Here is a 26,291-nt window from a genome sequence, read left to right as displayed (position 1 = left end):
TTACGTCACACGCTGAGCTACACGTTTTGTTACTTGCTCACGCCCCCCATTGCCCCGAAAAAGGCACATTCTGTATAAACAAAAGTAGGTAGGCGACATTTTGCCGCACTCCCTGATTCTGCTTTTATACTGCCAATGCTGAAAAAAGACTGATTGGGCTTTCCTGCAAATTTGCACAATTCCTATCTAAAAAGGGCTTATGCTTGGAAAGAGCTGGTTCGTACAAAGGGTTGTCATGACCTCATCGGAAGGCAGGATGAAAACCTGGTCGCCATAGAGACACACATTTTTAGATAATCTCTCCTGAAAGATAATAATAGTGTTGCTTTCTTTCGACACAAAAAGTGGCAGAAATAGTTTGGTAATGAACGACAGAGGAGAGCTACAGAGAGAAGCTCACACCCTGCCCCCCTCTGGATGTTACTGTGTAAGAGATTGAAGATTTGGTGTGCCTAAAATGTTCAGTAATGCCTAGAAAGTAAGGAAATAAAGATATTTTTATGATCACTTTTGTGCTTCAAGGCAGTTAAACCTACTTGGTGGTCGTTACCTGAAGAGCAGGAGTGCAGTCAGAGGTCTTTTTGTGGCCTTTAGTGTCAGAGCAAACAGCGCCTGTGAGCTATTCCCCTTTGCCGTCATTCACTGACATTGTCAAACTCATCACCTTTGACTGAACCGAATAGTTTGTAGGGATGTAATTACTTGTAGTCAAAGCGCAACAAAGAAAATGCACACGGCGCTGCAGCCAGCACAATAGAGCATGTCGCCTGGTTTTTCATTTCATTCCCAGCATACCTCTGTCCAGCCATGCCTGTCACACGGGAGGCATTTTTCTGTTTGAGTGTGGCGTCACCGTCACTCAGGAGCTGTTTGCAGGGGATTTTGATGTGTGTGACCTGCATGATTGTGCACGAGGGCTTTTTTAGGCAAATATAAATCACATTGATTAATGGATTGATTGGAGGATATATGGATTCTGAGACGTGGTGTGTGCAGCCTTCTTGTGAGATAAAAAACAGACTGACAGTTTAGTTTGCCTGTTATTTGAACAACACTTGACCTGTGTTGCAGTGTGATCTCAGTCCTCCAGGAGCTGAGCTCAATGATCTCTGGATCTCTTCCCAGCCAAAGGCCTCTGCCGCTGGGCTTTACTGAATGTGTAGCGCTGCCTCCTCCTGGGGCTAAAGGATGAGATGAGGAAATGTGAGAGATGGTGACAATGATTGTTAATAAAGGGGCTTAAATGCTAAATGTGTATTGGAGTGCATACGTTGAAACATAAGGATGAATCAGTTTGGGGGGGTTGTATTGGCTCTCAGGAGGTAGAAGTGTGGTTTTCTACATATCAAAGACTCTTGCTTACATCCCATCCCCTCCCTCGACCTCCCGCGGTGTGTGAGTGTGTGTGTTTCTGTTCCCGGTAAGCCAAGTATTGACACACAGCTGTCAACAGTGCTGATCCAGACTCTCCAGGGGGGGATCACCGTGCATCACAGCATCACAAGAGCTGCCTTCAAAAGCGAGAGATACTTCTGTAGAAGCAAAAAAGCATTAAACCATGAGATTTCACTTTATTGAACTCTGAGATCTTTGAAATTTACTGGAGCTGGAGATTTGTTTTACATATTTATTTATTTCCATGTTATACACACATCCAACAACAAACCAATTATATGAATTATAAAAATTAAGGGATAGAACTTAAATACATGACAAAAGATGTGTTTTTAAGATGTTTTATTGTTGACAATATTGAAGGTTTAAATTCAGCAGAGCGTTGCCTCTGTTTCACAGTAGAATGATTTTTGACAGCAAATATAACGATTAATTTAAATAAAGATTACAGTAGAATTTAATTGACCTTAGAGGGCTAAACGTCCTCTCAGGGATCATCAAACTTGTACCTGTAAAGCTAAAAGGCACCAACTGTTGCCGTCTCTCCCCCTCTGCTGTGCCGTGGCAGGCAGAGCCAGCCAGTCTACCCTGCCCTGTCCCCCTGTGGATTCAGGCAGTCCTACTCCTCCAACCTCTCCAGCGCCTCCTCCTACTCCAGGTATCGTAGCCTGCTGGTCGGACCAAGCCGGACCGAGCCAAGAAAGTAAAAGCAAAAAAAAAAGCAAAAAGCAAACGCTCTGCATCGTCAACTCCTCTGTTTATAGCACACTCAGAAAGCCTGAGCCGGAGTTTTCCGTTCAGCTCCTGTGTCAGCTTTCAGTGGGCAGCTGCTGTAAAAGTCCCATTGGAGCCAGTGTGCTGTAAACAGGACGAGTTCTGTGTTTTTGCCAAAACAAGCCGAGTCGAGGCAAACTGAGTCGAGCCAAGCTAGTCGCTGCTGCACAAACACACACACACACTCTTGAGCGCCATCAGGACATTAACTGCTTTTAACTCGCTATCGCTAACCTCTGTCTTTTTTTTGTCATTTGTGTTTCTGATCCATCACATACATCAATAAAACTACATTTTGATAACAGCTAATTTTGTGTGAGGCCCTGCTACACTGGTCCCTTGCTTTGTTTTTCAAGGGTGCAACAAACACATGCTTTGTCGCCACAGCGCTTTGCCAGTTCGTCATGTTGTCTCTCATACACAAGGCCTCAGTCACGCAGCAACCGGTGTCAAAAAGCCTCTCATATAGTTTGTTTTACACCTGTATCAGGCCTGTATCAAATCACAATAACTCAAAAGCCAGATGATTAATCAGCATCTTGGATATCAAACCTTTAACCTGCTGCTCAGAGGGGAAATGTTTCCTCTTTATTCACTACTTCTGAGCAGTAAGCATTACCTAACGTGCAGCTCTTAATTTCTGTAAACTTTACCGATGAGCTGTTGCTCCACGCTGATTTAAAACAAACAATATGAATATTTTTTGGTTGTTATTTGACCCTGACGCTCACTGTGCTGCAAGCAGCTGATGCTTATTGCTGCTTCATTTTCAGCTGGTCTCTTATTTTTAATCCTTTTATCTCCAGTTTGTGAAGGTGATAAAACAAGGCTTGATTTTTTTGGAAAGAAAATCTCTTAAATGGCCTTTTTTTTTTTAGAATTAAATTAATAAGGTGGATGGTGAAGTTATTCATTTAGATTTTGAGAAGTGCACTGACTCTAGTTCAGACTTCTCACAAGACAGCGTTATAGATGTGAGAATTTTCCTTGTCTTCCAGCCTCTCACTCAGTAATGCTAGGACGCCCTCTAGTGGTGACAAATGCTTACATCATTGCTGAGTAGATAGGAACCAAATCACACAGTTTAAGTGCAGTGCTCATGAGGAACACCATCCACTAGTCACATATTTTCAGCGTTTTAAAGAGGTTCAATTTAAGTCAGTCAACCTATCTGTTCACACAGACAGGAATTATGTCTTCAGTAAGTCAAATTTGGCTCTAGTGAGTTTCCACGCTTTCAAGCTCACTGCTTACCAAACCTGACGCTCTTGCTTTGACGCTCACCGTCCTCTCTGCCCCAGACTCAAAGCAAGTCTCTGAACTAACTAAAGCTTTTTTTATGTCACTCTGTCTCTTGTCTCCTGTCGTCCTCCACCCCTTTTCTTTCATCCCCACCAGGTTCCCTCACTCTCTGATGCTCGGCCCGTCAGGCATGCATCCTACAGGGATCCCCCACCCAGCCATAGTGCCCCCTACAGGCAAACAGGAGCACGATCAGTATGACAGGGGCATGTACGTGTAAGTATTGCCACACTCCGCTTGTTACTGTTCATCATATTCTTCTCTGGCTTTTTAGTTTTTGCATTTTTGTACTAATTCACACTCTGTTTGTATCACTTGTCTGAATGCATTTCCTTGCAGGGTTTGACTGTAATTTGGGACTAGAACTCGCTATTTTTCTGTGGCAGTATTTGACATATTTGAATCTTTATTAGACCCACAGTTCATGTCACTATTGTTCTGCTAAGTAATTGCTTAGTACTCAAGTATTTGTCTGAGGTTTTAATTCTTGACTCTTTTGAACTGTCACGGCAATCTCAGCTGTGCTGGACATTGACTGACATAAATAACCCTAAACCCAGTTTTTCCCATTAAAGGAGCAGTTCAACATATTAGGAAATATTTGCTGTCTTGCCGAGAGTTAAAAGACTGATAACACTTTTGTATCTGTTCATTAGATATGAAGCTACACCCTGAGAATAAACTTAATATATTGTGTCATTTAGAAGCCTTTTTTTTTCAACTTTCAAACTGATTATCTCCCCATCTTCACTCAAATTCCTTCACCCATCCTTACCCCCTTCTCCTTATCCTCCTGCCACTCTGCCCCTCTGCCCCTCTTCCTCTCCCCTCCTCAGGAAGCCACATGTTGAGGCCAAGCGGGAGAAGGAGCCCAAGAAGCCGGTTATCAAGAAACCCCTGAACGCCTTCATGCTCTACATGAAGGAGATGAGGGCGAAGGTCATCGCCGAGTGCACATTAAAGGAGAGCGCTGCCATCAACCAGATTCTGGGACGAAGGGTGAGGGATGCACACACACACACACACACACACACACACACACACACACACACACACACACCAAAGCGCAGACTAATCCTGTTTCCAGGTCAGTTTGTAATTTCACACATGAGGAACATGAGAGGACTGGGGTAATGTGAACTCTGTTCCCCTCACATACTGGTGCTACTGAGATCATAACAACACTGACTGGTGCTATTGGGTTCCTTAAGACTGATAAGACAGTGCATGTCATATCATTCACACAGTTCAGATGCAGATCATGCTGTATCATACACGTAGGAACTGTGTGAACTGTGAGAAGAGCTTTTTCTACCATCTGAAGTCCAGATTTGCACCTGAGGGTGACTGAGTGTTGCAGTCATGGCACCTAAACTGTGGAATGAATTCATGTTCACAGTGTCTGCCACAAATTCTGTTTCTTAAATGGCGGCTTAAAACACACCTTTTTAAAATGGCTTTAACAAACTTTTATGATTTTATATCTCTTGGACTATATCTTATTTTATTTATTATTGGTTTTTTTTTAATCATTTTATCTCATTCGTCTGGGTTTACTTTTCACGATATCTCTTAATTACTGTCTCTGATGTCCTGTAAAGCACCGTGCAACTTTGTTCAGAATAGTGGTACACATATAACGTCAATATTATTGTCAACATTATTATGACTGTGATTTAAGTGCAAAAAAAAGGTGACTTTTGCAGTGTTCATAATTTTCTATAAGGATTATTTTTTCCTTTCTATTCTCTCTGTCTCTAGAATTTAAATTTTAAAACATTATAGCACGATGACTTCATTTGGAGGTGAATTCACCAAATTGGGAGTCACATCCACCAAAGACCGAACACACACAATACACAAAAGTGTTGTCACGATACTGGAATTTCTAACGTCGATACAATACCTTGAAAAACATCAATATTTCATACCATTTTCAGAGGTGGGTAGAGTAGCCAAATATTGTACTCAAGTAAGAGTATTGTTGCTTTAAAACAATATAATATAGCATTAAAACTACTCTGAAAAGTACAATTTATCCAAAAAGTTACTCAAGTAAATGTAACTAGTTACTACCCACCTCTGACCATTTTCGATACTGAAATTGAGGGCATATAATTTAAATTTTGTATTAAAAGATGAATATAACAAGGCTATAACATGACTACGACTACTTTTCATTTCTTGGTTAGTTGCAGAGAACGGCAGAACAACATTAATAATAGACATTAAGAATAAGAGTGAGTGAGAAAGTGCAGCTGGTACCAATGTATCAATAATGTGAAAAGTGAGTATTGAAACAGTTTAAATATTCAGTATTGATGACATATATCGACAACACTAACACACTTTGAAGAACGACATAGTAGTGTACTGGAGGACTGTCTTCATCATATGATAATCAAGAAAAAACACTTTTCTTGAAGAAAAGAATCAGCACATGGGAGGAAAAAATGAACTTCAGGCACTCGTGCATGGAGCAGGAACAGATGCATTTGAATTAAGTTACAAAGCCTTTATTTCAAAACATGGCTGCTTACATTAAACACCAACCGATTTCGACTCTATGCTCTTTGTCAGGGTGCAAAAAAGCCTACGTACCCTCTACCATGCCGATAAAATGTTTGCTTGACTCCTGTCCACCCTTGTGCACCCTGACAAAGACCGACACTAACACACAGTATGGGCAAAAACCTATATAATGTGTGAAAAACATAATAATCAAAATACTAACAGTTTCCTTCTGGAATTTTGTTTGTTCTGTGTGTGTTTGCAGTGGCATGCACTGACCCGAGAGGAACAGGCCAAGTACTATGAGCTGGCCAGGAAAGAGAGACAACTCCACATGCAGCTCTACCCGACCTGGTCTGCCAGAGACAACTACGTGAGTACTTCTAATTTAACTCCTCATCTTTCCTCCTCCTCTCCCTCCGTACGTCATACAACTCCTCTGAGCTGATTTTTAAAGCTGATCTGGAAAAAAAAACAACCAGGGGAATGTAAAAGTGTTAAGATGAGGAGGCACTCACTGTGTTATGGAAAAGGCATGATGTTTATACCTGTGCTGTTGTGGGAACAATCTCCAGGGTGAATAAGTCATTTGGTTGCCATGGTTACATCACTGATCTTATAGAAACTACTGTTTTTAATGATCTAAATTGTTATTAGATTAAGGCACAAATTGTTAAACTACAGCGTTTGTGCTGCAAATTTTACAATCGAAAGTTTACCTGGATCCAGACTTGTGTATAGGTTTGATTTTTAAATATATGAACATGAATACAATAAATTTCCTTCAAAATAAGAGTTGGAAAGCAATTCCAGTTATTCATTCTCTGATAAGTTAAAAAATCTGTAACAAAGTACAAACACCAGCCACTTGACTTACTTCCTGTCTGGTTTGACTCCCTGTACATGAAGCCAAGATGAAAAAAAAAAAAAATAGAACAGGATGAACTCATTAAACCTGAACTTGTTGAACTGGGTTTGATCATATTTATTGTTCTCACCTCAGAGCTGAACAATTTACTCAACTTACTTCCTTTACTGGCTACTGTCTCAACATCCTGCATGATTATTGGCTTCCAGGCCTGTCAGTCAAACATCATCAAACATAACGACAGACATTAATGGCATGAAATGATTAAACAGGTCTCCCAGAACACAAGAGGAAGTCAAACCTGTGTGGTGCATGTGTTGTAGTTCAATGTTGTGGGGATGTGCTGTATCTGGGCTGCTGTGTGCCTCTGATCTGTCAGTTTGCTGTTGAACTCTTGCAGGAGGCGGGCCTTAGCGGGGTCGCAGGGGAAAAGAGTAAAGCTGATTGGGTAGGGACACGTCTTATGGTGGATTTATGCCTCTGTGCTGGGAAGATATGAGTATGTGAAGAGCTGCATGAAAAAAGGGGTTGTGGGTATTCCTGTGCAAAGTTTGCATGCACCTTCCAAAAAATACCTTAATGACTCACACACGTCAGCCCTCACAAACAAACACGCAAGCTGCAAAAGCAGATCTGATTGGTCAGTTTTGGATACATTTCACCAAGTCCTGCACGTTGCCATGGTTATGACCGCTGAATCACACAGAGGTATAAATCAACCCGTTTTGCTCAACTAACAGAGAGCAGGGCCGCATGGCTGGCCTCGCTGCTTTAGTTCATTCTTTAACTTTTGGGCATCCCTTTAAAATACAGCGCCTTCATTTGTGTTACTAGTAAAGCTAAACACACATTATGGTTATTCAGAAACACAACCTTCTGACATTGCGATTTTTATAATTAATCATTTGTTATTCGATAAGTTGAAGTACAAGCCTGAGTCCAAAAAAGTTAGGACACTATGAAAAATGTAAAACAAAACTGAATGCAATGATCTGCAAATCCTTTTAAATTCAGTGGGAAAAATTGGAATTTAACACTTTTTTTTTGTTTGTTTGTTTGTTTTTTCAATTAGACATTTTGCATTAAACTTATAAAGAAATTTTAACATTTTAATCCGTGAAAATAATTTGCATTGAAGTGGAATAACAGAGAAAAAAGGCTTACCATGCTAAATGTATTTAGTTCTTGGAGCAGCCTTAGTTTACAATGCCAACTTTAAGACACTCCCTGTACGAAAGAACTAACATCTCACAGTGTTCAGATGGATTTTGGCCCAGTTTTCCACAAAGACACTCTTTAAATCTTAAAGATTTTAATGGACCTGCTCGTGAATCTTGAGAAAGAAATTTCAGTAACACTTTACTTGAAGGTATCTACTTAAGGGTGACATGACACTGTCATAAGTATGACATGACACTGTCATGAACTCGTCATAAATATTATGTACATGTCATAAACATTTATGACTGCTGTCATTAAGTGTCAATGTGACATTGTTTGGGTTGTCTTGATTATGACAACTTGACATTAATCAAAGTGACATTACCAGAAGTTGTCTTTGTCATCACAAGTTGACATTAAATTTGTTTGGGATGTTCTTATTATGACAACTTGACATTAACCAGGATGACATTACCAGAAGATGCCTTTGTCATGACAACTTGACATTAACAAGAAATGCACCTCTCATAATCAGGACATCCCAAACAAATCTAATGTCAACTTGTCATGACAAAGACAACTTCTGGTAATGTCACTTTGATTAATGAGAAGTTGTCATAATCAAGACAATCCAAACAATGTCAACTTGTCATTACAAATACCGAATGACACTTAATGACAGCAGTCATAAACGTTTATGACATGTACATAATGTTCACGACAGTGTCATGTCATAGTTATGACAGTGTCATGTCACTCTTGTGTAGATATCTTCAAGTAAAGTATTACCGAAATTTCATTTTCAAAACTTCAACAGTCAGTATCCTCAGCTCCCAAACACTTACTGACTGTTGTAAAAAGAAAAGGTGATGTAACACAGTGATAAACATGCACCTGTACCAACTGTTTTGGAACATGTTGCAGGCATCAAATTCAGAATGAGTGTATATTTCCAAAAAACAATAAAGTGTATCAGTTTGAACATAAAATATCTTCTCTTTGAACTCTGTTACATTGAATATACATTGAAAAGAATTTGCAAATCATTTTTATTCTGTTTTTATTTACATTTTACATAGTGTCCCAACGTTTTAGGAATCAGGCTTGCACATCCTGTAATTTCTGAATATTTTCTACCAGAAAACGACATAACGAAGCAAAATGTGTCATAATCAGGTGAAGTAAAGGCTTTGGTCGCAACAGAAGCTGCTTTTCAGTGATGTTCGATACCTGTCAGAGTGGTAGCCTGTTTACGCTTCTCTCTGCTGTACTGTCTTGTTCCTCTGTACCTGACTGAGCTGAACTTTGTAGATGGGCAGGCATGGCACACGAGTTATGGTGGCACTTTATCTGGGCTGTGGTTTATAACATGTGCTGTAACATCTGAACGAGTCACAAACATGCACACTGAATCAGTTGAATCAGGTTTTTTTATCTCATCTTAATGCTGCATCTGACACTGAAGCACAAGGCGATGCCAGTTTTTTAAGCAAATACTTCAAAATAAAAGCCCTAACCTTATCCGCAGGGAGTTCTGTCAAAGCTCACAGTTCAGAAACATCCTCATGATGCTGTGCGAATATGTTATAAACCAGAGCTCTAGTAAACTGTGATCATGCATGGAGCTTTGAGCATTTTCTACGCAGCTCGGCAAGGCGTAACACAGCGGATGCTGTTAGATGTGTTGACATGGGCGACTGTCATGACAAAGAACTACTGTATATGTAACCATTGTCCACACATGGTGGCTTACTAACAGGTGCAGTGGTCTTAAAGTAAATTATTTATCCAAAATTTTCCTCCGAGGCAACAGTCTGACAAGCTTAAATGTATAGAAAAGAACAACTTGTGTAATGACGACATACACACAAGCGCTCAGGGCTTCTTGCATCACCCTTCACACCCTGCTCTCCTCCTGACTTTAAAGAAAAACACAAACAGTCACTGGACCCCTAGCACAACAGGAAGTGAAGCTCCATATCTCCCCCGCAGCTGTGGAGGGTTTCTCCTCCGAGTCTTAAAAAAAACCTACACATAGTATGTGCACACACACACACACACACACACACACACACACACACACACACACACACACACACGTACGCCCACAGACACAAAGCTTCAGAGAGGTGCAGTTGCAAGAGGAGTTGTTGTAACCACATAGACAGTGCTGACAGCGAGCCGAGGAGGACAGACAACGAAGCGTAGGCGGTAGATCTCTGTACCCACATCCTTCATCTCACCCAAATATGAGGCCTCACTTCACCATCACCGGATCTGCGTGAACAACTCTGATGTTTACCTCAACAGTCACACATGACAATCAGACTGGAGATAATGAAAAATGGCAACAAATATGAAAAATGTTTGACTGTGAGATCATCTACAAATGATTTATTTTTCTTAATTTTGAGTGTTGATCAGTTATGTTTTTGGTGGCGACACGTCAGGTTTTGCATGATTTGAGTGACATTAGGGATGCAACATATTTTCTTGTGAGGATTTCTTTGTCTTTCTTGCTTTTCTCCTGCTTCTGTAGAGCATTAAATATGGTTGCCTGACCTGGTTGCTGCTTTTAACTTTGCACTTTTTCACTTAAAATGGATTCACGTCACATAAGAAAGCTCCATTTTTAATGTGGTGCAGATTTCTGTTAATGAAGGAACACAAATTTGAGACTATATTTAATCATGAACACTCACTCTCAAAGAGGGATTGTACTCGAGGGTGTTGAACAAACACATTAAGGGAACCGGAAAAGCAAAGATGAATTCTTTATGGAGGACAAAATCATATAGATAAAAGAGAACAGCTTGCACTTTTGCACAATCCAAACCAAAAGAACTGGATTTATCAGCCTCAGTCAAAAGTCCGCTGATGCTGTAGCATTTTACTCATTTCAGCAGCTGAGCCAGTCTCATTTCATTGGGGGGGTTTGTTTTGTTCTTTCTCCCACAGGGCAAAAAGAAGAGGAGAAAAAGGGAGAAGCTGCAGGACTCCAACACAGGTAACCATATAAATATCTTGCCTCTCTCCTGTCAGACAGATACTATTATACCCTGTGTCAGTGTGAGAAGACAAATGGCCAGTGTCAGCTGCAGTATTTGAGAGAATTCAGTTGAGCTTGAACTTGCGTTGGCGCGCTGTAGCACAATGTCTTGGTGTCTTTGAGGCAGGATGTGTCTCTAACGTCAAACCACCCACCCACTCTGTTTTCCATGTAACCTGAATTATAAACATTATAATCCCCGACAGTGTACGAAACTTTATGTCCTGCTTTTTGCTGTCCAAGCTGATCAAGGTAGTTTCCCTTTACTGTGTTCAGGCAATTAAAAATATTTCATATGTTATCTCAACCATTAAAACATAGAAGTCCTCCATGTGTTCCTAGTGGATCACCTGCTGTATGTGAGTGCTCAAGCTAATACTGTAATAGTGACTAGCTTTAGCAGGTAGCATCAAAACTGAGAAAGTAACGTGGCAGTTTCAAAGTTAGATTATGCAAATCTGAGGTGTCCTGCAGGAAACTCTGGCATTTCATGTAAGAGCTGATAGAAAAATATGAATGCTGATAGATGATAGCAGCGGTGATTCTAGACTATGGGGGGCCACAGGAAAAGAAGCCCATCCTGCAGATAGAGCCGCCCCCGACCCCGTACTCACATTGCACTGCTACCTTTAACATCATACTCTCTGCTCCGGTCGCCGCAGCCTCACACTCTCAAGGCGGTGCACAGTGCAGCACCTTTATTGGAGGTTTAAGGCGGTTAAGAGATGTCATCCGAAAATGTGCCATTATGAGGAGCATCTGGGGCCTCTTTCACAATTTTTTGAGGTCCCCAAACATTTGCCTGGTTTGTCTCTCCTGATGGTGCATCTTTGGATGTTACTAGTCAGCTGATATCCCAGCAGCTGATGAATGAGCAACTGATAGTGAAGCATGAATGATGCCAGTGATCTAATGCAAGTGAGAATGTAGCGCCAACCCTGAACTAAAGCTTTAGATAAAAATGAAATTTCTAAAATTTACATCTGATTTTCAACTAAAAACGATGAGGATTTTAACATTTTTCCAATAAAGGCTCCACTTCAGCCTCTAACAGAGAAGTAGTAAAGTGTATTTCTGGATTTTAAGAGTGCTGACCTCCTGAGTTAAAGCAATTTATGACTGCGTTTTGCCAGAAAGTGGAAACCTTTTATAACCCTGTACTAACAGAGCGCGGCTGCCCTCTCTGAGTCTCTCTCTGTACGTCTTAACAGCCTGTTTCCAGGATGTCTGACTTGTTTAACTAAGTTATATGTGTGTGTGTGTGTGTGTGTGTGTGTGTGTTGTGTGGTTATTCTGGTGGTTGTCAATGCTATAACCGGCTACTAACAGTTTGACTTGATGGCTTTCTCTAAACGGACAGCCCTGTTGGTGCTTTCTCCTGCCCTGACATGCTCTCGTGTCTCTTTATTTCTCCTCTCTTTGTCTGTCTTTATCTCTCCTCCTGTCCTCGCGCTCTCTACAACCTTCTTCCCTCCTCTTCTGCTTCTCTCTGTTTTTGCTTCTCCTCCCTCTTGTTATGTGCATGCTGCGCATTGTGCTCAGACCCGGGCTCTCCTAAGAAATGCCGGGCTCGCTTCGGCCTCAACCAACAAACGGACTGGTGCGGTCCCTGCAGGTGTGTACCAAGCATCCAGCCCTACCCACTCCATAGCAGCGCTCTGCTGGCGTCCGACAAACTCCTCATCTCTCCTCCCATTTAACCACCTGTCCATCAGTGCATGAGTCCACTCTGATGAGATCTTAATTATTCAAACATTTCTCAGAGGCGGAGCTGCTCAGGAGGTGGTAATAATCTCCTCAGTCTGATCAAGTTCACAAGACATTATCATTTTTAGTTTCCTCCTCTCTTACTCCTCTACCTTTTAATTAGTCATTAACTCAACCAGTGAGATTATGTCTGCCTTAAGACGAGCTCCGCCTCCTAAGAATGTTTGAGAATGCAGTCTGATCTCTGCATGCTGTTTGTCACTAACACACTGCTCTGCAAACTGAAGCATTGTAGTTTTATAGTCATATGCAAATATAGTCAAATTTACATCTTGCTTTAAGGTGTACTGTCAGGACTACTCAGGCCTCACAGATAAAGAAAAACACTCAGATGTTATTTATCACCAAAACTAATTTTCTTACTACTTTTCTTTTGTTTGTCTCGCCTTAAAGGTCAAATATGGTTTAGGTTATGCATTGCCGTTATGATGCATTGTGTCACACACCCTGTAAAAATAATGCGGTTAAAGGGGAATACCACTCAATAGGAAAAAAAGCTGTGAAAGAGTGTTTGTGGAGTGGTTGACTAGCACTCAAAACAAAAACATAGTTATGTGGCAGTAAGGTGATATCAGAAAGTAACACTTTTTTCTCTGCTTCCCGGCTGATTTTTTTTTTTTTTTTTTTTTCAACTCTTTTTATAACATAATTGAAATCGAAACTGCACAAACATAAGGCCCTGACAGATTCGTGAGTTAAGTTTGGGGCGTTAGATGCCCGAAAGTGTGACATTCCTAGGAGAAAGTTCTGCAGCACCTGTGTTGTAACAGGTTAAACTTTAAGAAAATGTTTCAGCTCTTAAATTATTGGAGCCCAGTGTTTATTTAAGTTCAGTAGCAAAGGTTGCCAGATTGCATTCATAAGATTGTTCTAGCAAGCAAGCAATGTTTCTCTCTTGGTCGTAATTATGAATTCAACCTGGGAATTTCCCAGTTCTCACACAGTTCTTGCAAAGGGTTAGTCTGAGCAAGCTGGAGTAACTTTTTTAATAGCCACAGAATGATAAAGAATGTGCTTTGCAAAGCTTAGTTTGAAGTTAATCATGTACCCTGGCAATACAGAGTGTTAGATGTATTTGTCTGATGGAGCTGTTCATCCAAACTTACCTACTGCTTACTATACTACATCAGCTACATTGATCCCAGTGCTTTTCCCTGACACTTACTTTCCCTATGATAAAGCATAAACCTGGTGATAGTACATTATAAATCACCAGAAGCCGGCCTGTCAGCTCCTCAGACTGCTCTGTTCCAGTCACAGCAGGATTTACAGTAGAAGCACAGTCGAGCGCTTCACTGCAGGAGTCAGGAATCTGTGTGGTTCTGCAGAAAAAGCTCCTACCACCACAGCACTGTAGCAACCCCGCCGTCTTCCCCACCATCACGTCATGGAAATCTAAGTGTGTGCGTGTGTTTCGGTTTGAGAGAACAAAGGGGGTGAATGTGGTTAGAGCAAATCCTTATCACCACAGCTCAACACACACACACACACACACACACACACACACACACACACACACACACACTCACTCCCTGCAGCTTTGCATTTTCACGGCGTTCTCATGCCCATCTGCTTTCAACTCTCTCCATTCATGCGATGTGGTAACTGCCGCCTTTTGATGGTGAACTCTGACATTTAGAAATCACTTTCTATTGCACTCTTCCTCCCTGTCTCCCTCTCTCTTTCTTTCTCTCTCTCTCTCTAAATATGGCCTAGCACCTTTCCTTGCGGTTAAACCTGGTGACTCATATCATATTCTGGTAATGATCATGGGATCCTGTTAACTGCTTTGATGCTGCGCTCAGCGGTACACAAGTCTGCTTTTAAGTATAACACCTCACAAAGCTCTGCACATCACTGCTGTGTGCCTGTTAGATTAGAGGCTGTATTTTTGGTGCAGACCAGGAAATTAGAGCTGAATTGTGCTATTTTAAGAGTTCACTGTTACACTAATAATACTAAATGAAAACACAAGTCATGTAGTAAATTAATTATATATCCGAGTGGTATTCCCTGCGCTGTAGTGACACATTTTTAATCAATGATCTTAGCTTAGCGTGAAGACGGGAAGCAGTGGGAAACTGCTAGCGTGACTCTCCAAAGCTCCAAAATACACCTGCTAACACCTTTAAAGCTCAGTAGTTAGTATGATATTATCTCAGTTGCTTGATTGGAACACAAAAAAAAGGGGAAAAAAACAAGAAATAACACAGTATGTGGTTTTTACAGTGAATTATGTCGTCATGGCCGTTCTGTCTTTGATATATTCCTCCCAAACTCCAGGAAGTGACAATGATGTTCACTAAGAACAATTTTCATCATGTCGCTCCCTCTTAAAGCAAACAATGTCGCTCCTCCATTTCTGTTTGTGCACCACAGTTATTATAGTTTTGTATTTTTTCATTTTTTTTTTTTTTGATTTCCATTCAGATCAATTTCAGTCCGTTTGCAGAGTGGGTTTGCTCGTTTCAGTTTAGTTTTTATCGTTTAAAAATGTTACGTTTCAGTATTAGTTGTAGATCTATGCGCCATTCCTACACCTAGTTTTAGTTTTTAGTTTACTATAATAACCTTGTTGTGTGCAGATGAAACTAACAGGGTATATGTAAGGACACAGTCACACATGAGTGAAATGATGACTTCTTTAAAAATCATGGGAAGAAGGAAACGAACAACAAAAGACAAAACCAGACAAAAAAAAATTGCAAGAAATTTGTAAAAAGAGAAAATTAAAAACGAGAGAATTAGGTAAATAAAAAAAGAACAAAAGTTAAAAACAAACAATTAAGTAAATGACCTGGAAAGAGTGCTTAAAATTATATTAATTCTTTAACATAATTTTAAAATGTAATAATAATTATAAATATAGTTTTTCCCCAGCTTTTTCTTTTCTTCCTTATTTATTTTATTTTATTTTTATTTTTTATTTATTTGTGGGGCATTGTTGCTCTTGACGTTTTTCCCATGTTTTTGAAAGAAATTAATTTTCTCAGGGTTCAAAGGTTTAAATACTTAGGAAAGGCGTCTGAAAGCAGCACAAGAAAAGCAATGTCACTCCAGGTTCAAAGGGTTAACCAGCTGATACTGACTGATATTGGTCATTAAAATGTACAAACGGCCTCACATGGAGGATGCTGCCTGCCTGGCAATGAGTAGGAAAGCTAGCTTTCCGTGTGCGTCCCATCTTGCACCGCCCACATTCAGCACCAACATCACCTCAGCAGGCCATAGTCACACGTCCACGTCAGTGTCCATAACCAAAGAGTTTTAAAGGGGTTGAAAGATGTCATTTTGAGCACTGCACGGCGCCAGGCTAGCTGTTCCTCCCTGCTTCCAGTCTGTATGCTAAGCTAAGCTAAACGCCTGCTGGCTCTAGTTCCATAACATGAATCTAGAAAAGACATGAAAATAGTAACAATTTCCTCATTTAAAGCAAAAAGGGCATTTCCCAAAATAATGAAGTGTTTCTTTAAAGCAATCTTTAATATTTTACTGTAGACTGACACCAATATTACAATTACTTTTTCTTGATAAAACACAAAAACTAGGTTCTTTTCTATCTGGAAATTATTAGTTCACAGTCTAGATATTCAGAAATATATTTCCCAGAATGGATTTGTGTTGTTTAGGACATTAACTCTTCATATCCAGATGTACATAGACTGACACTAATACTTGTGTGTTGTTCATTGTGCCCATATGTGTCCCTGTTCATGACGTCAGTGTGAATGATGCATCTTCATTAAAGCCTGCTGACGTTTACCATCCACACTTTATTCACAGATAACTCTCTCTGACTGTCCCTAGGAGGAAAAAGAAGTGCATTCGCTACCTTCAAGGAGGAGGCTGCCCCAGCCCAACTTCTTCAGATTTAAGTGCTATAGACTCTCCCCCCTCCCCTTCCCCCGCCCGCCACCGCCTGTACCAGCACCAGCTGCCCCCCTCCCCGGGCTGCTCCCCACCACCCACCTCCCCGTCAACGCACCTCCCCTTGTCCCCGCCGACACACACACGCTCACACACGCGCTTACCCCTGCAGCAGTCCGCCGGCAAGCGAGGCGACCTCCGTCAGCCCGCGACCAAACACACCCACACACACCTGGAACTGACCGGCAAGCAGACGCACAGCTCGACGACGGCGCTGTCGGCCGCCAAGGCCGCAGGACTTTCTCTCAAAGTGCTAACAGAGTCTCAGTGATCGCTCCGGGCCGCTCACATCCCCGACCCTGTTCACCTCAGCTTTGTCCAGAGCCATGAAGATCATCTTCATCACCTGCCTTCATTCTCACATTTATCTATACCCACTGGGGTCCTTTTGTTCGATTAAAATAGGAGTGGCAGGGTGGTGTAGTGATGAAGGGGGAGCCCATCCGCCCTGCTAGATTGCCCAGGAGTAAGATTCTAGCTGTGTCTCAGTTCAGAGGCTGGATCTTCCATTGTGCATCAACAACAACAAGATCAGGGAGGCAGATTCCGTCTCAAAGCCTCCATCACATGGGCAGTTATTTAATCAAGACTGCAGGCAATCCTTGTCAACCTGAAGGTCTGGAAATACTTGGCAGATATGTGGGTCAGGTGATCACCAGTCACTGGGAAATTGCCATCAGCCTGGACATGGTAATAACTTTAGCTACATTTGGTGATCAGTAAGAACAACTTCCTGGTCATGAACAAGGCTGTTCAATGAAGGCTGGGCACACTCTTTGTCAGCATACAAGCTATGGGGTGTGACACATGCACAATGTAACTGGAGCTGCGATGTTGGAGGGTTACAGCAGACAGCACTAGAAATAAAGGGATGGTGTCCAAGAACTTTTGAGTACACTCAATGGATGCTGGCTGACATAAAACATTTGCATATAGAAAGCATTTGTTTTGGTCTTTTATTACGGGCTTTTTTAATAATTAGAGAATTGTAATTCTCACTTTTATCTTTGTTTTACACACAAAAATATTCCGACCCAAAGCTGACCGGGGACGCCTCAGTAAAATGAATCAGTCATCCATGATGCAGACCAGATTTCACTTGGCATGTGTTTGACCTCATTGGTAAGGCATGATATGACACTGTGACATCCTTGGTCATTAACTTGGAAATTATATATTTTAAAGAGGTTGATGAGGAACACCTGAATGGACCTTCTTCACAGTGGACATCATGACTTGTCATAGCAGGAAAAGCACTGGTGAAAGCGATAACATTAACAATCAGTTCCATTAAGTGTCCTGGTGTGCCAGTATACACCATTTCAGGACCTCCTCTAAGTGCGAGACAGTAATCATTCATGTTTTTGAAATACACCTGTGCATTTCCTACTGTGACGTGTCAAAATGCCTGCCATGACAAAAGTCTGTGTAGCAGAGCCTATAGCCTCATCCTTGGGAAGATCCAGCCCCTGAGCCCTGCCACTTGTACAGAAGCAGACCAGTTCTACAAAGTAAAACTCCTTAGCCCCGCTCTGTGCTCTCTTTAAAGCCGGCCATGTGCTTTGACCTCTATGACAATCACAAACAAAATTGGACATGAGCTTTTGTTCAATGAATCATATCGTCACACTCTTCTTCCGAGGCCACAGTGTTGTTACACACGCTTTCCTCCACATTCAAGGGTTTACATACGACCATCACAGCTGTCACATATCCACCACCATCACTCAGAGGGGGGGCAGAGACCAACACCCAGCCAGCCTGACCAGCAGAACCTCAGCTCCAAAGAGAGGGACAATATCACTTTGTTTAGCTGCCATTTTGTTTTCACTGTTTGACTTGAGTTTCATCCATATCCAAACATTTCCACAATTTTTGCTCTCAGATAAGAAAAAAAAAAATAAGCAGGTGAAAAAGTCTCTCACATGACAAGTATCCCCAACTGCAAGTTACATTATCTCTTTTAGGCACTTTCAGGCTCAGTCTCTCACTATATCAACCGTTACATTTTCTTCTGTTTCCTCCTAATTTTTGGTATTTTTGTATGAATCTTGTGATTTTTTTTTTTTAAGGTCAGATATTTTGCTGGCGGGGAAACCCTCAGAGAAAAGACGAGGGATTTTTTTTTTGTTCTCCTGGCTTTTTTCTTTTGACTGAACATTTTGCAGCTCTGTAAACTTATGAGACCAAATGGGTACTATTATATTGCATTGTGTTGTAAAGTTTTTTAAATGTCAGAACTCCCTATTCTAATGAAACTTTTATATGTTTTTATGTAAAAAAAAAAAAAAAGTGGAATACCTAAAAACAAAAAAAACCTTTTAGTTTCTACCATTTCTTAAAGCAATACATTTTGTTTGTCTTCTTGTGCAGAATTTTACTTTTTGTTTTTCAGTCAAGTGTTACTGCAGCAGCGTTAAAAGAAAAAAAGATATCTTGTGTTCTCGATCTGTGCATGTTCCAACTTCAGTGTAACAAAACTAGATTTTGACTTAAAAAGGCTTTAATTTACCGTCCTGCTTGCAGCTTCACTCAGCTTCCAATGCTGTGGACAAACTGTAAACTGAGCTTTTTGTACAGCAAAACTGTTTTTCCTCCAGCAGAGAGAGCTCTTGTGCTAGAAATAGCTTGTTTTATTTCGAGGATGTTCACGTCAGTAGTGGGAACACCTCTGAGATGTCTTTTGTATTTTTTACCCCTCAGACGCCTCTGATGTATTACTTGTTTTGTTTGATGTATTAAAGTGTTTTGAATATCTCGTCCATGTCTGCTGTTGTTAAAACACAAGGAATATTTTAAGATTATAGTGAGACAATTTGTCCCAAAGATGGTCATGCCCTGCAGAGCCTTCCAAACAAAAATGACACACACCAGCCTTTTTATGCGTTTTATTTACTCCTTCAATAAATGTTTCATCATCCCCAAAACCCCCAGCATCAGAGCTTAATCTGAGAAAAGTTTCCAATTCAAAACAACATGAATTAGGAAGGAGTTACTCGATGCTGTGCGACAACACACAAGTACTTCCAAAGTCCAGAGGACGTGATGCAACAGAACATCTTTCCACCTCAAACTTCACTTTTCCTCTAAAAACAGCCCCGTCCTCTCTGAACATGGTTTCACAACAAATGCATTTACAGAGCAAAAAATAAAATATTCACCCTTTCATCTCCATTGTCAAAAAAACCATTTTTATTTAATCAATTAACCTAAAAGAAAACATGTCCAGTAAAAAAGACAAACATAGCGATTAATAATAGGGAAATATTTTCTGATCTTTAAGGGTACAAAGCCATGAAACCAGGACTATTTACTGTATGTGAATACACGAAGTGTGTGTGTGTTTGTGTGTGTGTGTGTGTAGAAACAGAAAAGAGCTTCTTTGTTTAAATTAATGACAACACACAGGCAAGTTAAAATAGTCATGCTATTGGTATACAGAAACTGAGGGGAGGGGAAAGTGGGGATGGGGGGTGGCTGGCTCTAAATATACTAAATGTAAATATTGACAAGTATGAACAACGCCAGTGCAACCAGTTAGCAGGGACAATTCCTTTTTCAGTGTGGTAGTGTTGGCAGGATCTCCCCCTTTACTTCTCTTCACACCACTGGTTCTCTTTGCGTACCTGTGGACAAGAGGAGGGACAGATGGGATGAGTCAGGTCAACTGTCAAAGCTTAAATTAATTTATCTTTAGAGTCACTCCAAAGTGATCGATTCATTTCTCGTAGCTTATATTTGTTTTCTGACAGACTGATAATAGATGGAATAACAACCTGGGCTTCCTCTTCCTCTGTGAAATCATTTTTGATGTTGAAAGTCTTCCTGATCTCCTCTGGGGTTTTGCCTTTAATCATGTTGGCCACCGTCTTGCAGGTGACATCTAACAGGCCTTTGATGTCCAAATAGTTGGCGGCCTAGAAAGGAAACACAACAGTGACGTGGAGAAGATTAGAGAGGTGGGTGGCAGTGAGGAAAAAGCTGTGAGCACAGACTGACACCTTTAGCATTTCAAGGCAAATATCAACACTTAACAGCCAGAGAAGGCCGTTTCCTTCTGGATTCATTTGAGGGACTGACTCCCAAAGGTTAATGCTGATGAGAGAAAGAAGCGTGCTGCGTTCAGACAGAAAAACCTGAATTAAAATTAAATTTCAGGTACCAATGAAATGATTTAGTAATATACAGTTTCAAATATTCTGAATCAATATGTATCGCCTCACAGCAAGAGGGTTCCTGGATCGAACCCAGGGTGGTGGAGCCCTTCTGTTGTATGTTCTCCCTGTGTCATCGTGGGTTTTCTCTGGGTACTCCGGCTTCCTCCCACAGTCCAAAGACATGCAGGTTAATAGGTGACTCTAAATTGTCCGAAGGCGTGAGTGTGAGTGTTCCCTGTCTCTGTGTGTCAGCCCTGTGATAGTCTGGCGACCTGTCCAGGGTGTACCCCCACCTCTCGCCCAATGTCAGCTGGGATAGGCTCCAGCCCCCCCGTGACTCCCAACAGGATAAGCAGTTACAGAAAACGAATGAATAAATGAAAATGTCCTGCTAGCTTAAGCAGGCCTGGCAAATGCTACACAAAGTAGCAGTAGTTAGCAAGTCTTCCCTACCAAAAAAGATACTTGACACGTTCACCAGCCCGATGACAACACAGGCTCAAATCAAGCTTATATATCAGGTAAGAATGCAAAGGCTGATGGATCCAGTGTCATTTTCCAGAGAATGTATCAAGATACAAATTACATATTTATACAAAGTGTAAATGGGTCTTAACATCCAGGAAGGCCAGATTGAAAAATAGAATTTGAAGGCTTAAAAGATGCCAAAAATACAGCAGTTCATATTACTTAGAGACAGGGCTCTACAACTCTCTCTTCATCTAAAAACACACGACAAACCTTTTTAGTAATATTGTGATATATATTTGTATAGGCCACCTCTAGGTAGAGTGTGCACCCCATTTAGACTGAGTCCTTTGCAGCAGCGAGAGTTCAATTCCAACCTTAGCCATTTGCTGCATGTCATCCCCCCTCTATCCCCCACTGCCCCTGCCTATTTCGGCTGTGCAATCATTAAAGGCAAAAAAAAAATAACACCCAAAAAATGATCGTTCCAAAATATCTTGCAGCCCTGCCTCTGCGTGAGGCTACATTTTAAAGGCATCCGCTTACAAACTACACTGAGATCACTTAACAACAACAACATCTCCCCTCCTGCTGTGTTCCAGTAAACTCACATCCCCTAATACATCTTGAACCACACACACACCATTTGGTCATCAATTTGCATTTATTTTCATACAGCTCGAGAACACCCACTGAGCTACTTCGATACCCCTTCCTCTTCAGCATTAACTAGCTTTGTGTATGTAAACACATTCAAACAGCTGGAAGGGAGGGGGCTCATCAACTCAAGTGACGGACACTCCCAACTTGTGTTTCACTTCCTGGAAGCACGTAGCTTGTCCAACGCCTATTTCCCAATCATGCTGAGCCACTGCTTAGGTTACCTTTCACATGCTCTGCCTGGTTTACTTTCACTGGCTGCCCGGAGAGAAGCCATTTAAGTCCCTGTGTTTTTTTTTATACCCTAAAACTGTCCTATCAAATCCCTACAGCAGCAAACCACCAATCTTCCAGCTGTTGCTAAGCAACTTTTGTATCTGTGTTACCCAAATGCAAACGCTCAGCACTCTGCCACAGCAGTGAATGAAACAGACCACAGAAGAGGAGCATCACAACAGAAATACACACATTCATTTTTACAAGTACAAGCCAATGTTGCTGTTCAGGTGGTGGTTGGGGTGTGGCAATGGTGTGGTTATGGTTAAGTCACCCTCCAGGAAATAAATGTAGCACATGTGTAATAAAATGTAACCTGTATTTACCAGAATGAGTTCAAACAAGGTGCCTTGGTCCACTTTGAGGAACTCCTGGTCCCATACAGGAATGTCATCTGTCCTCTTCTCTTTGTTCTCATCATCCTCAGGAGGAGGAGGGTCATCTTTGTGATGGGTACACCACTGAATCACCTGGGGAGAATACACACACACACCTCCCATGTTAACCAAGGTAATACATTACAGTCGTCATAACCAGTCAAATACGTAGAGCACAAGCCAGCGATGCATTTCAAACTGGAGCACAAGGGTTTAAACACCACACTGAAATTGCTGTTCTTTGTCTTGTATCACCATTTTGTCATGAAAATGATCATTAATCAGCACAAGTTCATCACCAACTGAGTTGTGACTTAAAGAATCTTAAAACCCCTATTGTTAGGAATAATTGCAGCTCTGAAGCACAAGCATGAACTTGTAGAGGAGGCAAAAAAAACAAGCCTTCACAGCCTCCTGCTCCCACAAATGTGATAACTTGACAGGCAAGAATAATTTAAGAAGAGCAAGAAGGGAATACATAGGTTGTGCTTCATGTGTGTGATAGATGAACAGTAAATATGTGACTATCATCTTGATGGGATGTGAAGACAAACTACACTTTTTTTTGTTTTGGGTTTTTTGGTCCACCTAGCTTAAAAACAAAGGAACTTTAATACCATATAATACATATAATGTACAGTTTTTGTTGATAGTGAAATGTGTTTGATAATTTGTCCACCCACCTATATCAATGAGGGTAAACTATTCGAAATACTAGAATACTTCAGTATGAAGCATCACAAACTAGTCTCCAAAATGAGCTCAATCACCACCTGAAAACTGGTTAAAAAACTAATAAACTGGCAACTATGTGGGCAAGATATCCAAATGTCAGTGTCAATGTTCTACCTTAAGCAGCATTAACTAAATTTAAGTCACAGACGGCAATCACTAACTGGCGTTTGTTTGCTGAAGCAGAGAAAAAAAAAAACACCCAAACCACTGTTGAAAGATTCAATGTGACAGTGAGACCATGTTAATGCACTAAAACACGCCATTTGTGAATATTTATTATTTTGTCATTTCCTACAACACAAAATCGCACAATCAACTCATTCAGGTAACCATCATGTCAACATATCTGTCAAGGAAAACAATGTGGAATTCTGTTCTCACATCACATAAAATGATATTATATAAAAATGGTAAAAACATGGGGGTGTGGTGAGTAAGTGTGTGTGTGTGTGTGTGTGTGCGCTCTGTACCTTCTTGAGGATGGCAGCGTTTACATTAGGGAGAGGAACTGGGTCATCATCTCCTTCATCATCCATTCCCAAATCTGTCAGAGAATCAATGAATGTCACAGATCTACCAACATGTGCATTTATTGAATTAAAACACAGCCCCTTAGATGATGTAAGGGGAAACATGACAGATGGCACACAAAGTCAGCCGTGAAGTGACACTGTGGACTCCAAAGTTTGTGATGAAGTCAGAAGTTATACCTTCTAACATGGTCTTGATGGTGACAGACTGTTTGGCTATCTCCACATCCACCTCGAAGATTTCCCCATCGGAGCTCTGTAATTTTATTGTGGGCATTATCTGTGGAGAGGAACAGTTACATTTTTTTAACACAATGAAAAGGTTGTTACGTTAATAGTGTTATACATTTGTACAAAACTGAATTACCCAACAAAGTAAGCCCGCATTAACAGCTTTTGCTAACGCTGCAGATAGCTAAGCTAATATTTACGTGACGGCTAATAGGCAACTTGTTCTGTAGCTAGTCCACAACATTAATGTTCAACTAGCTGTAGCAGTAACGATAAACCTGGTACAGGTGTTTTAACATGACCTGTGTTGTTATTAGCGAGATGTACTCAAACGTAATAGCGCTCCCTCCAAGCTAGCCAACGCTACATTTAGCTAGTCACCTGTAACACAAGCTAAAATACGGTAACGCTAACCAAACACCTAGCTTGCTAACAGTTTCGTTAAATGACTGACTTAATGGATGCTCGTTGGGCATTAAACACCATGTCCACATCTTAAACGCGAGCTAAAATACTTATATTGTGTGTTTTAACGACCAAAACACACCTCTCGTGATGGCTAAATACTAAGCTAACCGGGCAGCTAGCATTACCATGCACAATGCTAGCATCTTAGCTTGTCATTACGCTAGCGCCTTGCAGAGTCAGGGAGGCCTCTTGTTAGCGACCACACCGAGGCTATTCAAACAAAGATGTAAACAAAATGTAAAGATCGATTTGACCTCAATTTCCCCAAGGTGAACGACACGTAAAAGACACATTCCGCTTTGCGAAGCTACGTACCGTAAATGTTTTTAACTCAGATCCAGAGGTGAAATTCCTCTGTAGTCAACAGCAGGGCCTGACAGACGCGGAGGCACCGACAGCGGCTGGAAGTCTCTGGAGCGACCTGGTGCGCGTGCCGCCCGGAGCCTGACGATCGCTTTGTCAGATACTGGAGGAGGAAGGAGGGGTGGCCGCGTGAAGGCTGCTCGTCAGGTTTATCTCACCCAGCTTTAATTATCATTTACATCACAGCACTAAATTATTTTAAGATGTATGCCTTTAATAAGATAAGTTTGCACGGCATTTATATTTTGGTGGATGGAAATCTGGGTATTTTGTAAAATGTGAAATGTTTTTATGGGAGGATGCTCATCACTACACAGTATATCCATATATTAATGTAAAATAATATGTGTTCCCAGACCGTTTTTACTCTTTTCAGCTACATTGGTTTACTTGAATTGATTCTAGCTAGCTGCAAAGTCTCCTATAAATTACAGTTCACAGATATGGAGGCCATTTTGGCATTGCCCAGTATTAATTTTCTTTTTGACTTTTGGGAATTATTCTGTAGGTTTATGTGCATGAAGAGCTACTGTACTGCAACGGAACTGTATTCTATATAATGTACTAAAAAGGTGCATTTAGTAGTAAGTTATTCTTTAACCTGCCACAGGGTGGCGCTTTCTCCTTATTACATTTCCTGTCGAGCTGAATATATGGTGCTTTCAAGTGCTCCTCGAAAGCTCTGATTCTTCAGCTTTCAGTGCTTAATACAGCTTAATACATTTCCAAATGTTGCATCACTTTTGCTTTTGTCATAAATAACATATAAAATGTTAAATGTGAGGTTTTGTCGTGGCTGTTATTTAGTTTATAGCTGCAGTGGCATAATTATATTTTTAAAAATGTGTGTATGGCAACAAACATCAACCAGTAGGATAATACATCAAGTAAAGGGCTTGAATAAAATGTCATTTGTATTAATTCTGCCATGAAAATTCTGATTTCTCAGTGTTTGGACTGTAATTTTTTATGTTTCACTTATAATTTTAATATTAACATTGGCACATGAAAGCCACTTTGAAGGTAGAGACCACAGAATCCTATAGTCTAGCCCTCCTTAAATTAGACTTACCAGTTCAACTATTAAAAATACTACTAACCTGGCGTCATGGCTCAAAGTAGTGCTCACAGTGACGATGCTTTCACACTGGCATGGTGCAACATGGTCAAACATGTTGGCATTAGTGTGTGGGAGACACAAAATCTGCTTTTCTTGATACAATTTCTTGACAGAAATAATCTTTTTCACACTAACCAAGATGTCCTCATAAT

General features: G+C 40.9%; 2 protein-coding genes across 7 annotated transcripts in view; one reads left to right on the top strand and one right to left on the bottom strand.

Annotated features, from left to right (window-relative positions):
* The window catches only part of tcf7 (transcription factor 7), a 92,187-nt gene extending 72,213 nt beyond the window's left edge, over window positions 1–19,974 (top strand). The window contains exons 6-13 of one of the 6 annotated variants that reach the window (XM_050037928.1): window positions 1,964–2,098; window positions 3,568–3,687; window positions 4,308–4,470; window positions 6,248–6,355; window positions 7,251–7,298; window positions 10,970–11,018; window positions 12,603–12,675; window positions 16,635–19,974. In XM_050037928.1, coding sequence (XP_049893885.1) covers window positions 1,964–2,098; window positions 3,568–3,687; window positions 4,308–4,470; window positions 6,248–6,355; window positions 7,251–7,298; window positions 10,970–11,018; window positions 12,603–12,675; window positions 16,635–17,025 — 1,087 coding nt within the window. In that variant the 3' untranslated portion in view covers window positions 17,026–19,974. Of the gene's footprint in view, window positions 1–1,963; window positions 2,099–3,567; window positions 3,688–4,307; window positions 4,471–6,247; window positions 6,356–7,250; window positions 7,299–10,969; window positions 11,019–12,602; window positions 12,676–16,610 lie in introns of all 6 variants that reach the window. The other 5 variants (XM_050037936.1, XM_050037954.1, XM_050037969.1 and 2 more) reach the window with 5 other exon arrangements.
* On the bottom strand, window positions 19,628–25,130 carry skp1 (S-phase kinase-associated protein 1). The gene is made up of 6 exons (XM_050037979.1): window positions 24,972–25,130; window positions 24,138–24,237; window positions 23,898–23,971; window positions 22,642–22,785; window positions 20,531–20,671; window positions 19,628–20,380 (listed from the first exon to the last, which is right to left on the bottom strand). The coding sequence occupies exons 2-6, from the start codon at window positions 24,232–24,234 to the stop codon at window positions 20,345–20,347; spliced, it is 492 nt and encodes a 163-aa protein (XP_049893936.1). The 5' UTR covers window positions 24,235–24,237; window positions 24,972–25,130; the 3' UTR covers window positions 19,628–20,344.
* Window positions 25,131–26,291: the final 1,161 nt, after the last annotated feature.

This window comes from Epinephelus moara, chromosome 3 (assembly GCF_006386435.1).
Source record: "Epinephelus moara isolate mb chromosome 3, YSFRI_EMoa_1.0, whole genome shotgun sequence".
In the NCBI taxonomy this organism is placed as follows: Eukaryota; Metazoa; Chordata; class Actinopteri; order Perciformes; family Serranidae; genus Epinephelus; species Epinephelus moara.
Note: the sequence above shows the minus strand (reverse complement) of the source record. Positions and strands in the feature narration are given on the sequence as shown.

Bases quoted from the DNA above. Each gene is read 5' to 3' on its own strand.
- skp1 (XM_050037979.1), bottom strand. From the start codon at position 24,234: ATGCCCACAATAAAATTACAGAGCTCCGATGGGGAAATCTTCGAGGTG. The intron at 23,972-24,137 runs GTATAACTTCTG...ATTCTCTGACAG, and splicing joins CATCAAGACCATGTTAGAAG to ATTTGGGAATGGATGATGAA. The intron at 22,786-23,897 runs GTACAGAGCGCA...TATTCTCCCCAG, and splicing joins ACGCTGCCATCCTCAAGAAG to GTGATTCAGTGGTGTACCCA.